Below are 14308 nucleotides of genomic sequence, written 5' to 3' on the forward strand. Positions count from 1 at the left end.
GGATATAAATTTAGAAGAACGCGAAATAAGTATATTTCGGTGATTTGAAGGATTTGGCATGAATAGAAATGACTGATTGAAGTCAAAAGGTGAATGGTCCAAGACATGCAATGTGGTGCGGACAGGTGAATGAAGGCAGGGCATCGAAATAATGAAGGCGAAGCAAGAGCTTTGAGAATTCGAAGAGTGACCAACGTCCGCTAGACACGCACACGTGTAAGAATCGGCAATGGTTCGGTTCAAGAGTGTCAAACTCAAACCGGTTAAAAAAAAAGCGAAACTTAAACCGAATCGAACCGAACTACGAAACCGTTTAAACCGAATACTCTTTGGATTTGGTTTTATCATGGCCCAAAAAAACTGGAATGGAAGAAAAGGCAGCTGCTCTATTTTCTAATACAATAATGCTCATGAACTTGAAAACACAGGTGAGAAGAAATTAAAGGTTTGGCTTCATCGCCGTAGCTCGTTCTTCTCTTCTTCCCCGCCATAACCATAGCCAGGGCCATGGCCATGGCCATCTTCCCTTGGTGGCAGATTGCCACCGTCTCCATCCTTTTCCTGTGGATCCAGTTCGCACGTCGATTCTCCCTCGCCGTCTCCCTGCGATCCGTCCTCCGTCCCCCCGTCGCTCGACAAGTCCACAGTGGCATCTCTACCATCATTCGGTTCCAGGTACTGCACGTTCTCTCGAGATTTTCTAGAGAATCATTCTGAGTTACTCCTGCGCGGCCAATGACTAGTAATAAGGTGAAGGGGCTTGTGATGTGATTGATTTCTGGGGAAGGAAATCAACTGTGGTACAATGTGATACGTGTTCCCATCTAAAACGATTCATTTTTTATCCCTTATTCATTCAGACAGTTCTTTCTTACCTCTGAGTGCAGAGAAACGCAGCAAAATTTTCAAGGAAAATAGTTATTCTGCTTTTCTTTCCTCCATTTTTATCATGGTCTCATCATTCGAATGGAACCTTAGAAATTGACACATTCTGTAGCTTACCAACATGTTGGACAGTTCTTGGTTTGATGAATTTCGAGATATGGATATGATTGTCAAATACGGATTTCAGTTTTCAACAGTGTCTGAAACTGTAGGGAAATGCAAACAAACTAAGGTCTTTAGTTCTTTCTATTTTAAGTAGATATGGTTCATACGAGAATAAATGCTGCAAATTAAGAAGGAGAAACGAGGAAGGAGGAGGAAAGGAGAAGAATAAGAAATTGAGAAATTTCTAACTTAAAAGGAAAATAAAATATGTTCTAATTGTTTCACGATTGTTAATTAGAGGTTATGGGCTCATTTTTAGCTTTCGTTCGCTCTATTATCACCAAGTATCATCTATTTTTATTTTTCTCGTCAAATCTCAACATCATCATTAAGTAACATGATTATCATGTGTTCATAAGTAGATTGTGTAGCGGGATTGATTTGATAATTAAAAATTCCAAGTACTAAAAATGATCAAGTGGATGTTCAGCCTAAACTTGTTGAGATTTTCACAAATGATGCTTATGTTAATTATTTGTAGCTTCGAAAACATAAAAATCTGTTTAAACAATATTGCTTGATTCTTAAAAGCACAGGTTTAACAAAAGCACTATAAAACCTGGAATTGAAGTGATATCTCAGGAATGTATCAATTTTCTTTATTGCAAAGTTTCATCCGTGGCTATTATTTAACTCTGGAACTTCCATTCAAGTTTCTTACATGCTTTTGAAATTCCAATCTCGAGTCACTGACATTAAAGAACTATTACTAGAACAAGAAAAAGTAGTTTTGAATTATCTCAGGAGATGAAGAGAAGCATGTTTATGTTTTCCGTTGTTTGCAGAAAATGCAGAGATACTCACTGGATGCACTTTTTGGTGTACTTGCAGTCCTTGTTTCTAAGGAGTTCTACACATTCTTTTTACCCTTTCTATTTTGGGTAAATAGATTCTAAATCAGGAAAATGAAACTGTTCTGTTCTTGTCTTTTAATTGTCTCTTACATTCTTGCAATCTGGACTAGAGTGGACATTGTGGGCTTGCACGACAAATGACGTTGCTAATGGCTTTCAGCATTTACATTGGGAATTGCGTCAAGGTTTGTTCTTATGATTTTGTTGCCATTATAACGGATTGTACGCTTATGTATGAAAGGGAGGTAATCGTATTTCATCCAATGTTGGTAATATAGATGTTTGTTCTGCAATGTAAGAGACATGCTGTAAGGTTGTCTTTCATCATTTAAACTCAAATTGTTTCTGTTATTGCTAGCTTAAAGAAAATTTACTGGGCATGTATTTAACACAAGAAAAGCTGTGACTGAAACAATGTCGTACCAAAATGATCAAGTAGTGATGTAAGATGCAAAACCACACACGTACCGTGTCATATCCTTACCCCAAAAACAACGTGATGAAGATGACTCTGAAGTCACATCTCATTGCCTTGGCCCTTCCACATGACCTAGCAAGCAAATCTGCGGCTTGGTCATCGAGTTAGAGGTTGAATTTGGGGATCTGTAAATTGTTGGTGTCTATAGGGCTCGGATGCTGGGACATGCTGTAAGAGTACTGTTCCCTGGGAATTTTCAGACCTTCGACAGGGTGCACATGGATTTCATATGTGTGTCCCAGAGGCGCAGCTCATTGAAGGAAACTCAATGACTCTTCTATGTGGCCTACCAAGAACCTGGCAAGAGGCTGCCACAGTTTGTCATCTACTTCTAGCAGCTATGCCTGAAGTAACACCACTGACCATACAATGATGACCTGAAGAATACCTTTATCTCGGCCCTCCAGGAGCCCCTCCAAAATACACTCAACGTAATTGACTTTTTGGCCTTGGCTTTGATTCGGTTGTGGACATTTTTTGACATGGATTGCATCCAGATGCTTATTAGACAGTATAAGATAGATCTGGAGTAACATTTAATCAACTTGTACATGGAGAATCTTGGAGATCTCCACCAACATCCTCGTTAATTTTCATCTTACTTGTCCGTTTTATTTTTTTCTCATGAGTTATCCCTATTTAGTTCCGGCTTCAATGTAAGCAAAACTTCACAGAGATTCATTGGTTCCATCTTTTGTTTTGAAGTTATTATAGTTAAATGAGGGTAACAACCACTGCCTTTAGATGCTACTATTTATTGTTATAGAAAAGGGAAATAATTTACCTATGCAAGACATTCCAAAGTGCTTTGTCTGATGCTTATACTGTTACATGACAATCTTGTCCTTCCCAAACAATGCAATTCAACACACACGAGTAGTAGAATCAATCTTATAGGATGTTTAATATGACAATGCTTTTTCGTATATTTCAACTTCTCTTGTACCATTTAAATAATGCCAAATATTGAGTTATTGCTGGTGGGATTGAATACCTAGAAGTTATGAACCTATGCCAGCCAACCAATTAGGGGTGTTCACTCCATATTAGTTGCTAGTTTGCACAATTGATTATGAGTTTAGGAACCTAACCCAATTAATTGCGCCTTATATTTTGAGGAGTTGAGGAGAAGCTCATACCAACCTAATTGCCACCCCCTACAACCAGGCATATTGGGTTGATTGAGAATTGTAATTGTAAAGAAAATAATGTAAAAAATAATTGATTGAATCTATCAGTTAAGCCATAAGACTTACCTCAAATCACATATCCTCAACTTTATACAGATGGAGTGAAACAAGGATGCCCACTATCACCCACTCCCTTTGGTCTTTATACAGATGTGGCATCTAATTACATGGAGAGATTGGATACTTCAGGGGCATGCTTGGGGAAAATAGCCATACTGAATCATTATAATATATTGTTGACATCATGTTGATTTTTGAATGTACAAAGGAACTACAAAGACATCTAGATACTTTAAAGTGATTTTGTACAGACAATGATTTGTTAGTAAATGTGATAAAACTAAAGTGATGGTATTTGAAGCAATATTCACAAAGCTTCCCTGGGAAGCTGCCTGTGCTTGACCTTGTGAATATGCAACCTGGGAAGCCTCCCAAAGATGAGACCAGATTTCAGGGTACACTAATCTCTCCTTTGGTCTCATGAACCATTTTAACCTCTAGAAGAAAGAATTTGCCAATTGTGTCATCAAGGATTGGAATTCAAAGAGCACTATGTTTGTCACTGTAGTGTCTTTTATGAAATAAGACGGAGATACCATTGCTTCTTTAAACAAGGCTTTGGCCCATTACACACAGTAATGGAATAGGAGGACCGACGACGCCTAGGACTTTTCTTGCTAAAACTCAAGGACATAAGGAAAAGTTGTTGAAGGACAATAGTACAGCCACACAAAGAACAATCACAACTTTCTTTAGCCCCATCACTCCTACTAATGCTACAAGTCAATCAAGGGATACACAAATGGGCTCTTGACCAGGACATAACAAAAGGGGTTGCAATAGATCGGGCAATAACAATTTGTGGTGCACGTAGACCCCGACCCCATGTATCACGACCTCAACACCCTTGTCATCGACAGGTAAAGGCCATTATCTCCCGCCATCACAGGTGCTTGGCTTGCTTCGGGGACCTCTCCATTCTAGATCAACCTATGCTAGAGATCTTTCGAAGACAAAAGTTATAATATATCTAACTTGAGAATCTTACATATGCTGAAAACCAGATTCTTTAGTCTCTTTTTATCTTATTTACTTTTGTATTTACTTAGTAATATTTATTTTATTTTGATTTGTTGTTCTCAAAGACGAGACAACACACTTAAGATATAATCTCTTGTTTGGTCTTATAGGCTATTTCAGCCTCTTAAAAGACATTAATATATCTTTCTTTCTCATATCAATTAGAAATTGAGATACGTAGATATGCATGCAAATCTATGGAAGAATGAATCTACCAATTGTGCCATTAGAGGATTTTAATTGGAAAAACACTTTGCATATGTATTGCTTGTTATGAAAGAAAAGGGAGATACCATTACCTCTTGAACAAGGCTTTGGCCCACTATGCAAGATGATGAATATGAAGTCCAACAATGCTTGGGACTATTCTTGCTAGAACTCAAGAGACATTTAGAGAAGTTGTAGGACCACCTCAATGTGGCTGAATTGTTGTCCTTCAACAACTTTTCCTTGTTTTGCTTGAGTTGTAGCACCGTTGGTCATCATATTCCATTATCTTTCACAGTGGGCCAAAGCCTTGTTTAAAGAGGCAGTGGAATCTCCCTCGTATCTCATAAAAAACACTACAGTGGGAAACATAATTTTCTTCAGATACCACGCCCTGATGACGCAATTGCCAAATTCTTTCTTCTGGAGGTATTCATGCATATCTGCCTACCTCAATCTCTAATTGATGCGATGAAGTTCACAGCTGCCCTATGACACTGCCCAAGGGATAGGATAGATGTATGTTCTATAAGATGGCCTGATGATGAATCCATCCTCCGATGTGTATAAAAACGGAGTCTTATAGTGGGCCATCTTTGTACCAATGTATATTTTGGGGCTGATTTATGTAATGTAATCTTGTTTTCCAAGTTAATAATATCAATTCGGGTCACTCTATTCTTTTCCGCTTTGATCATGTTTAGATGGGGTCAATCCAAGCTATATTAGAACGGGAGTAGTGCATTCATGCTTATGCCATGTGACTCGAACCATTGTTGCATTTCAGCATACCAACAATGAATGTCTCCAATGACATAAGTGCCAATCTTGAGTACCTTCCTTTAGGAAGCTCCCAAAGCTGCTGGATACAGGTCACTGATTGGAATAATGCCTCGACGATTATAGGGGCTGCTCCCATCTCTGCTTGGATTATATCATGGGGCACCGATGCTTTGCTCCTATCATGCAGGCAATCATGGGGACTAAAGGTCTCCCCAAATCTTCCTAGTTATTTTCCTTGTTAAGACTCAGTTCCCACGTTTCTACTCCATAGAGAAGATTTGGTGTCACAAGTGTATCAAATAGCCACAGTTTAGTTTGTGGCCCTTGGAACTGCAAATGTGCACATTGTCTTTTGAGATCACCAAGGGTTGCATATCCACGAGAAAGTCGGGCACAAGCAGCCTCCGTAAGGAGGAACTACGCCTGTAAATGGTACTCCAGCTTACAAATTCAATAAAAGTTTCTTTCCTTCAAAATAAATACCCATGCTTAACTTCTACTTCGTCCCTCATGCACGAAAAGTCCGAGCCAGCTACAGAGTGCTGCTGCTCTGGGTCGCCTCAATCCCTTGGTAAAGAACCGCTCAATGGGTCTAGCTGAGCCTTTATTCATGGACACAAGCTTCTTTGTGTACCAGATTATGTTATACCATTGGATCGGAAAGTAGGCACTGCCGGCATAACATCGATCCTGCTATTTAGTATTCGCAGGTATGTGTAGGAGCATGTCTATGCAACATTTCCTCTCCAAAGAAGAAATTTGGTTCTGATCTTGTTACTCATGCTCGAGTGGTGTTAAAACACCATTTTAGTTTTATCCATGTTTATCGAAAAACCTACTTTTAAGGTGTTTAGATGTCTTCGTAGTTCCTCCGGAGAGTCAGAAATCAGCACAATATCATGAGCATATTGTAATATTTGTATAGCTATATCCACTAGGCATGCCCTTGAACCCCAAATCTCTCCATGTAATATGTACCTCATCTATATGGAGGCAGAAAAGAGTGGGTGATAGTGGGCATCCTTCTTTCACTCCAATTGTGCTAGTAGACACAGCCTCTGACAAACCATTGGGAGACTGCACTTTTCCAGACATGGATTCATACAATGCTTAGATTCTCCATTGCACATCTATAGTGTCAAAGGTTTTTTGGAAATCCACAAAGAAGCAATAAATCCTCCTTGTATGGGCTCTGCCATCCTCGATAAGGGCTCAGAGGGTCAATATGTGATTCATAGTTGTGAACCCCTTCTGAAAGTCTGCCTGCCAGCTGAAGGCAGCCATTTCGCTCTCCCCATATGCTCAATTCTGACTCTAGGATTGAACCCTATAGTTTAACGAAGTAATGGCCAATCATGATTGTCTTGAGGATTGGCACAATGGTATGTTCTGTCCATCTAGTTAGGGAAACCCTCAATTAAAGATGTGTGCTAGCAATGGAAGCAAGATGTCATGGGCATAGAGAAGTTATTGGACAACAATACAACCATAAAAGCTTATCAATAAAGAACAATCACAACTTTCTTTATCTTCATCAATGCTACAAACCATTCAAAGGCTACACAAGTAGGGGCTCGACCACAAAAGTCAAAAGGGGTTACAGTAGATTTGACAATAGCAATATTTTGTGCATATAAGCCATGTTCATTTGGACCACAGCCCTGCCACCCTTGTTATCAATATAGATTGAGGTCATTATCACAGGAAACTGAAGATGCTTCCCTTAATTCAGAGACATTTCCATCTTGGATTAGCCTGCGTTAGAGATGTTTTGAAGGCAGATGTTTTAGTCCTCCAAGCTTAGAATGCTAAGTGCTTAACTAACAATGTTATCTCATAATGTTAAGTAGTTTTACTAATTTAGTTAAATGTATTCTGGTTTGTTCTCAAAGATGAGACAAGATTTAGGGATACACTAATCCCTCCTTCGGTTTCATGGATAATTTTGGCCTCTTAAAAGACATTTATATATCTTTCTTTCTTTCTCTTTCTCTCTCATATCACTTAGAAATTGAGATACATAGATATGCATTCAAATCTATGGAAGAACAGATCTGCCAATCGTGCCATCAGAGGATGTTAATTGGAAGAACACTTTGCCAATGTATTGTTTGTTATGAAAGAAAAGGGAGATACCATTGCCTCTTCAAACAAGGCTTTGGCCCACTGTTCTTGCAAGAACTCAAGAGGCATATGGAGAAGTTGTAGAAGAACCACAATAAAACCACAACAGGTTGTCAATAGAGAACTACCATGACTTCCGTCAGTTCCATCACTCATTCTACAAGTCAACCAAGGGGTAAATTAGTGGTGTTTAGAATAGGACACTCTACAGTGACCATTTAGACCCCAGTTCCATCACCCTTGTCATCAATAAATAAAGGTCATCATCATCGGGTACTAAAGGCACTGTCCTTGCTTTTGAAATCTTTCTAGCTTTGAGCAGGCCATGTTGGAAGTTTTTAGTCCATTGGACAACTCCATACATGGCTACCTTGTTACAACCTCACTCCAGTCATTAGTCTTGCCTTAAGCATCCCTTTCCTTGTGATCAAGGTAATGACTTTGGGCATGGCTAGCTTCCTTAGTGTCGAGGCATATGTACAAGGCCCAATAATGGATTCTCTGCCATGTGGCTGACGAGCTATTCTGGCTTCATGGAAGAGAGTTGCAGTCTGCAATCTGAACAGAGATCGAGTTTCTGAGATTAGTTTATCCTCGAAGAGTCACACCTTTTGTCTCTGCCATTGTAGCACGTGTCACCCAGGGAATAATGGCATGCTGACTTGATGTTATCCCCACCTTCTTTTGGCTTATCACTGACAGTGTCTACGGTTCCAAACTTAGTAGTGGTAACTAAACATGAGGGTTGTGCTCGTTATTGGACTTAACTCCAAAACCTTACAGCACAGCTGAAGACTGTGTTTCCAAATGCATTGCATTCCTTCCGTTTACGAGGATCCACAACATGTGAAGCCCTAATAAGGTTTGTCTCGTTGCATTGAATTAAACCATATGCTCCATGGCTTGTGCAGTTTCCCATCAATTCCTTGGAGTTTCATTCTTGTTAACGTACTCCCCAAGTGGGATATCGAATACGTATTAGCTGCAGCATTGCATGGGTCGATGCATGTGGTGCTTAGAACACATTGTTTATAGTTGAGACTATTGGGGTATCTAACCACCCATAACTTTTGTCTCGTAGTATGAGTGACAGTCCAGTGTTATACTATGTTTTCCACTGTGATATCTTTAATGAAATAAGAGGGAGATACCACTACCTCTTCAAACAAGGCTTTGGCCCATTGTGCAAGGTAATGGAATACGAAACCAACAATGCTTGAGCCTGTTCTTGATAGAACCCAAGAGACATCGGAGGAAGTGGTTGAAGGGCATCAACACAACAGCTTATCAATAAAGAACCATCACAGCTTTCTTTAGTGCCATCACTCATGCTACAAGTTAATCAAGTGATGTACAAGTAAGATATTGACCATAAGACTCGAAAAGAATTACATTAGATTGGGCAATAGCATATTATCATGCACACAGGCCAAGTCCATATGAACCATGCCACAATCACCCTTGTCATCAATTGATAAATGCCATTATCACCTGCTACGGAAGAGGCTTCCCTTGGATCAGGGGTCTATATATCTTGGGTAGGTCCATATCCTAGATCTTTTGAAAGCAGACACATTAGTCCACTTTCGGAGAAGAATGAGATACCCTCTCCACAATCAGAAAAGAGCCATCATTGGGAATCATTAGGCGTTTGATTTGAAACTCATCAAGCACAATAATAGATTTAAGATGAGACGTCTTATGGGGCTTAGAAATGGGTCCAGCTGACCAAATTCACCTCGCTTTTTATCTTTATTTCAAGTTTGTTAATTTTCATTTCTTGAACAAGCAATACAACGTATATTGTTTTGGTCTCATAGGCAACATTGGCCTCTTAGATAGGCTAATATATTCCTTTAGGCTGTTATTCTTTCTTTTTCTAAAAGGGGAGTCTATTTAGAGTTATGTGTGGAAGAGTTAATTTATTATGTCTCTTGAATCATTAAACAAACCCAAGTCTTCAATTCTTGAATATCCTGAAATAATGTATCAATTTCAGGATGCTATTTCAGCACCACGGCCTCCCTCCCCACCTGTGCGGCGCTTCACAGCAACAAATAGTGAGAAAGACTTTGCCCTAGAGTATGGTCTGCCCTCATCACATACTATTAACACTATTTGCTTATCAGGGTAACGTTACTAATGCAATTCCTAGCCTCATTTTTGTTTATTGTGGTAAAAATATTTTTAGTATGTTCAAACTTTCATTTGGCAGGTATTTGTTGGTGCATATAATAAATCATGCTAACATAGCAGGAAATTATGTAGCAATGACAATCATAATCTTTTTCAGTATCACTGTCTTCACTATATCAGGTGAGATATTCTTGAAGTGTAAGGTATATGGTTATTGTAATGATTTCCATATGGAAAATGTTTATGGTCTCTCTTTTTTGCTATGTTGAGAAACTTGTTGCAGTGGTTCATGTACTTGGTATTACTTGATATAAGCTCAAATAAGAACCTTGTCCTTGCGACTGGACTACCCCAAATTATCACTGAAATGAAAATAAAATTCTACATACGATAGTGGTGATGAAAAGAGAACCACTTTATGGGAACGTAAATTTGCTTCCTCCAAAGGATCATTATTAATGTAATGATTCTATTTATCCAAGTTCCTTTTACTGAAATAACCGGATGTTCACAGCTACTCAGATGCAAAGCAGAATCAGTTCCTAATATTTGTCGATTATACTTTTTGAGCTTTCATAATTACATCCTTAAAGTGAGGCATAGGAACCATTGATTGGTAGAGGTTATCTGTGTTACAATTATAGTTAGAGCTGATCATTTCGCTAATTCCTGGTCTGCTTATCCAGATATTCACCGCTAGCACAATACAAAGCGATTGCTGTAGGCTGGTCAAAAAGTTCCCACTCAATTTAGCAGCTAATTATTCAAGATGTTGGATATATTATCATGCCCATGCAAACTTTTGAGGTTATTGAAAGGCAAAATATGAGAAAATCTACTGTCACAGAAACATTGCTTCACGGTTATTTATCTTTTCCATGGTATTGTGGCCCCAATATGTATAAAAGAGCATGAGGGTGACCACACAAAATGCCTTTCGGCCATCACATAATAAAAAACTGTGAGAGATGAGAGTAGGGAATTTCACTGGAGGCCGAGGCAATGGCAGAAGACAATATACGAATATCATTTGGTTAAATTGTAAATAGGAAATTTATGCTTTTCTGATTTCATTTAATTTAAGAGTTGATTCTTCTCATCATATGAAGGCAACCATGGTTTTAGAAGCTTCCTCACATGGTTGAAGTTCTCATACACCAATGGTTATGATTCTTGTAAACAGGAAGACTTTATTTGGGCATGCATTCTCCAATTGATATCGTAGCTGGGATAGCTATTGGAATTCTGCTTTTGGCATTCTGGTGTTTTATTGATGAGCCTTTGGATTATTTTATAATCAACGGAACGAATGGTAACAATTCTGATTTTACCTGTAGGAGCCCTTTTTCATTCATCTAAGTTGTTTTTTGCTTGTATCATAGTTGAGTACTTCTGGCCAAGCATTTCGTTACTTCTCTTGTTTGCATATCCGACTCCAGAGGTACCTACCCCTAGTTTCGAGTTCCATACTGCTTTTGTTGGTGTAGCATTGGGTGTGGTGAGTTCTTATGAAAAACTCATTACATTCTAAAAAAGCATTAAAATTTGAGGATTTGATTTGATTTGAACCTTACACTTAAATTGTTTGCATCGATGAACTGAGTATGTGATTGATTTTCAAATCTTATGAATTTCAGGTACTGGGTGTACACCGGACATACTCCATTTATCACCATGAAAATATTGAAAATCTTTTAGTTCTAAATAAGAACCTTATGCAATTACTGAAGCGACTTGTGGTCGGTTTCCCTATTGTTCTCGCAGCTAAGGTCACAAGTAAAGAGCTTGCAAAAATTCTGTTGCCTCAAGCTTGTAATTTTCTTGGCATTCCAGTGAGATCTTCATTATATTTTGCAGCTAAGAATAATGATCCACCCACAAAACAAAACCAGCCAACCCTTGACAAGAAACCTAAAATCGTGCCAATTCCTTTCCTAGGACTAGAAAAACCTTTAGATATTGACACTGGTATCCGGTTAATTCAGTACACTGGTCTTGGTTGGTCTGTGGTAGAATTAGTTCCACATTTGTTTGAATATTTAGGTTTGTAATTCATTTAAAACAACAATATATTCGTTATTATTAATTTGTAAGTGTTTATATATATATACAGTTAGAGAGGTGAGAATCACATGGGAAGCAAGTCACTTGCTCCTTCTATATACAAGGCTTTTTTTGTAACTCCATTGTATCAATGTTTGGAAAAAATATGGAGGTGCATGCTTCATGCATAATAGTATAGATATTGCACCTTCTACAAAACCATCTTTTTTTAATAGGGAAATCATACTCCTGGATGCATGCTATAGCCACCCAACCATTGCTTCCATATTATTCGACTCACATTCTTCTTTTGAATGAGATGTGGTGCCAAGGCACAAGTGATTAGACATTGATTTTTCAAGATTTACCTTAGACAAGTTCATGAGTTAGAGTATCGTGTTATTGATGGAGAGAGAAATGTGCATGATTGGCAATGTGTGGTAATACTTGAATGTGTCGAAAGCTTAGGGAGATGCATTTTCTTAATAATCAATCAAATGGGTCGTTGGACCTTAGATGTCACTTCTAAATTTATAAGAGGAAGGGATGTATTAGGGCTTTATGTGAGGGGGAAATGGGCCAATGTAATAGAGGAGGTGAGTGTACATTTGTCCATATCTTTGAGGTTCTATTACTTTTGGGGTATTTACATATTTACCTTGGGGATATTTACATATTTACTTTTGCTTGTTTCTAGAATGAATGGATTTGGGGGAGGTTTTGTGGTAGTACAATAGATGACAACTATAAGTTGTGCATTGATTTAGCCGTCCAACATGTTGAGTTGATATGTGATGTTATCAAGAATCTAATTTGGGCTAGTCAACTTGTCATGACATGGTGGGTTCAATAGTAAAAATGAATGGAAAGGCTAAGATTGCATTATATAAGATACAAAAGAGAAGAACAAAACCTAGTTCAAACGATAAAAATGATTCATTTGAATGAAAAGGGGAAAAAAGTTGCACTCACACACAAAAAGTACCTCTATTCATAGTAGAGGGAGAGAAATGTGCAACTTTAGAATGGGCTCTTTTTAACATTTGTAATGTGAAAGTAACCCTTTAGCATTTCCAATGTGTATAAATTTACAAGAGCTCTCATTTAAAAGGATCTTTTGGGTGCCCTAACGTTCGGGTTACCTTTTTATCATCATTCTCTCCCTTTACATTTACTAAGAGCCACTTTCCTCCATGTAGTTTTTTCACCTAATTGATTGTGATATAAATATTTCTTATAGTTAGTAATTATCTATTTAATTGAAAAACTTAATATGTTTATTGTATAGTAATTACGTATTTAATTGAGACACCTTGTATGTTTCTTGTATTTCATTTTGCTAGTACTTCTGCTAGTCTTGAAGAACCACCAATGGGACCCCAAACTAATAAGTTCCCACTGGTGACCCAAGCCTAGAAAACCCAAAACACAGGCAATGAAACAATCAAAAGTAACACATCAAATCTAGCACTAGCCACCATCCTCCAATCCATGTAAATGCTACTAACCTTAGTTGAAAGAGAATGGAGGTTTGCACCCTCAAGTAGTAATGTAAATGATAACAATAAGTCAACCAAGATAACCAAGCCAATACCCCTATTTAAGGGGGTGTGCATGATACTTATGAATATATTGGAAAGTTCAAACGGACCTTTTGTAACTTTGTTAATGTTGGAAATAATACATAGTTTTCTCATCTTAAGACTCTCTCTCTCTCTCTCTCTCTTTCTCTCTCTCTCTCTCTCTCTCTCTCTCTCTCTCTCTCTCTCTCTCTCTCTGTGTTTGTCATAAGTGCTCATACACACACACACACACACACACACAATCCTACGCATACAATCACTCTCCTTTATTTATATGGTATCAGAGCGAGTAGTTTTTTTATCAAGACTAATCGATTGTGGTGTTCTACATACCAATGATCAACAGAACCGGTTCAAGAAATAGAGAAGAAATCATCATGAATACTCAGATGGGAAGCACTCTTCCTATGGAGAAGCTCGACAAGACAAACTTCACATCTTGGGAGTACAAGATGCATCAGTACCTTGTCTGACAAGGATACTGGAGTTATATTGAAGGAGCTCATGAAACGCCACCCAACCCAACACACGTCGACTATCCCGTTTGGGAGCAGGCTGCAAGCCGTGTGTTGTATTGCCTTGCATCATGTGTACATGGTCACATGCTCGGTTATATTTGAGAGACGAAAACGCCGAAAGAAGCATGGGGCAATCTCAAGAGGATCTTTACAGCCAATACGGTTGCCCGCAATCTCCAGCTTTGTCAGGAGTTGAATGGCATTCAACAAAGGGACATGTCAATCGGCAGCTACGCCTTGAAGAATAAGGAGTTGTGTGATG

General features: G+C 38.5%; 1 protein-coding gene across 1 annotated transcript; it reads left to right on the top strand.

Annotated features, from left to right (window-relative positions):
* The first annotated feature begins 452 nt into the window (after positions 1–452).
* SPP1 (Phosphatidic acid phosphatase (PAP2) family protein) lies at positions 453–12008 on the top strand. Its single transcript, XM_087326168.1, has 8 exons — positions 453–675; positions 1836–1931; positions 2015–2089; positions 9766–9896; positions 9982–10082; positions 11086–11214; positions 11285–11400; positions 11540–12008. Exons 1-8 carry the CDS (start codon positions 508–510, stop codon positions 11951–11953), a joined length of 1230 nt encoding a protein of 409 aa, XP_087182294.1. The 5' UTR covers positions 453–507; the 3' UTR covers positions 11954–12008.
* The last annotated feature ends 2300 nt before the right edge of the window (positions 12009–14308 follow it).

The sequence above is a fragment of the Azolla caroliniana genome, unplaced genomic scaffold, assembly GCF_043228905.1.
Source record: "Azolla caroliniana isolate FFs.n. ecotype wild unplaced genomic scaffold, voAzoCaro1.0.p SCAF_10, whole genome shotgun sequence".
Classification (NCBI taxonomy): domain Eukaryota; kingdom Viridiplantae; phylum Streptophyta; class Polypodiopsida; order Salviniales; family Salviniaceae; genus Azolla; species Azolla caroliniana.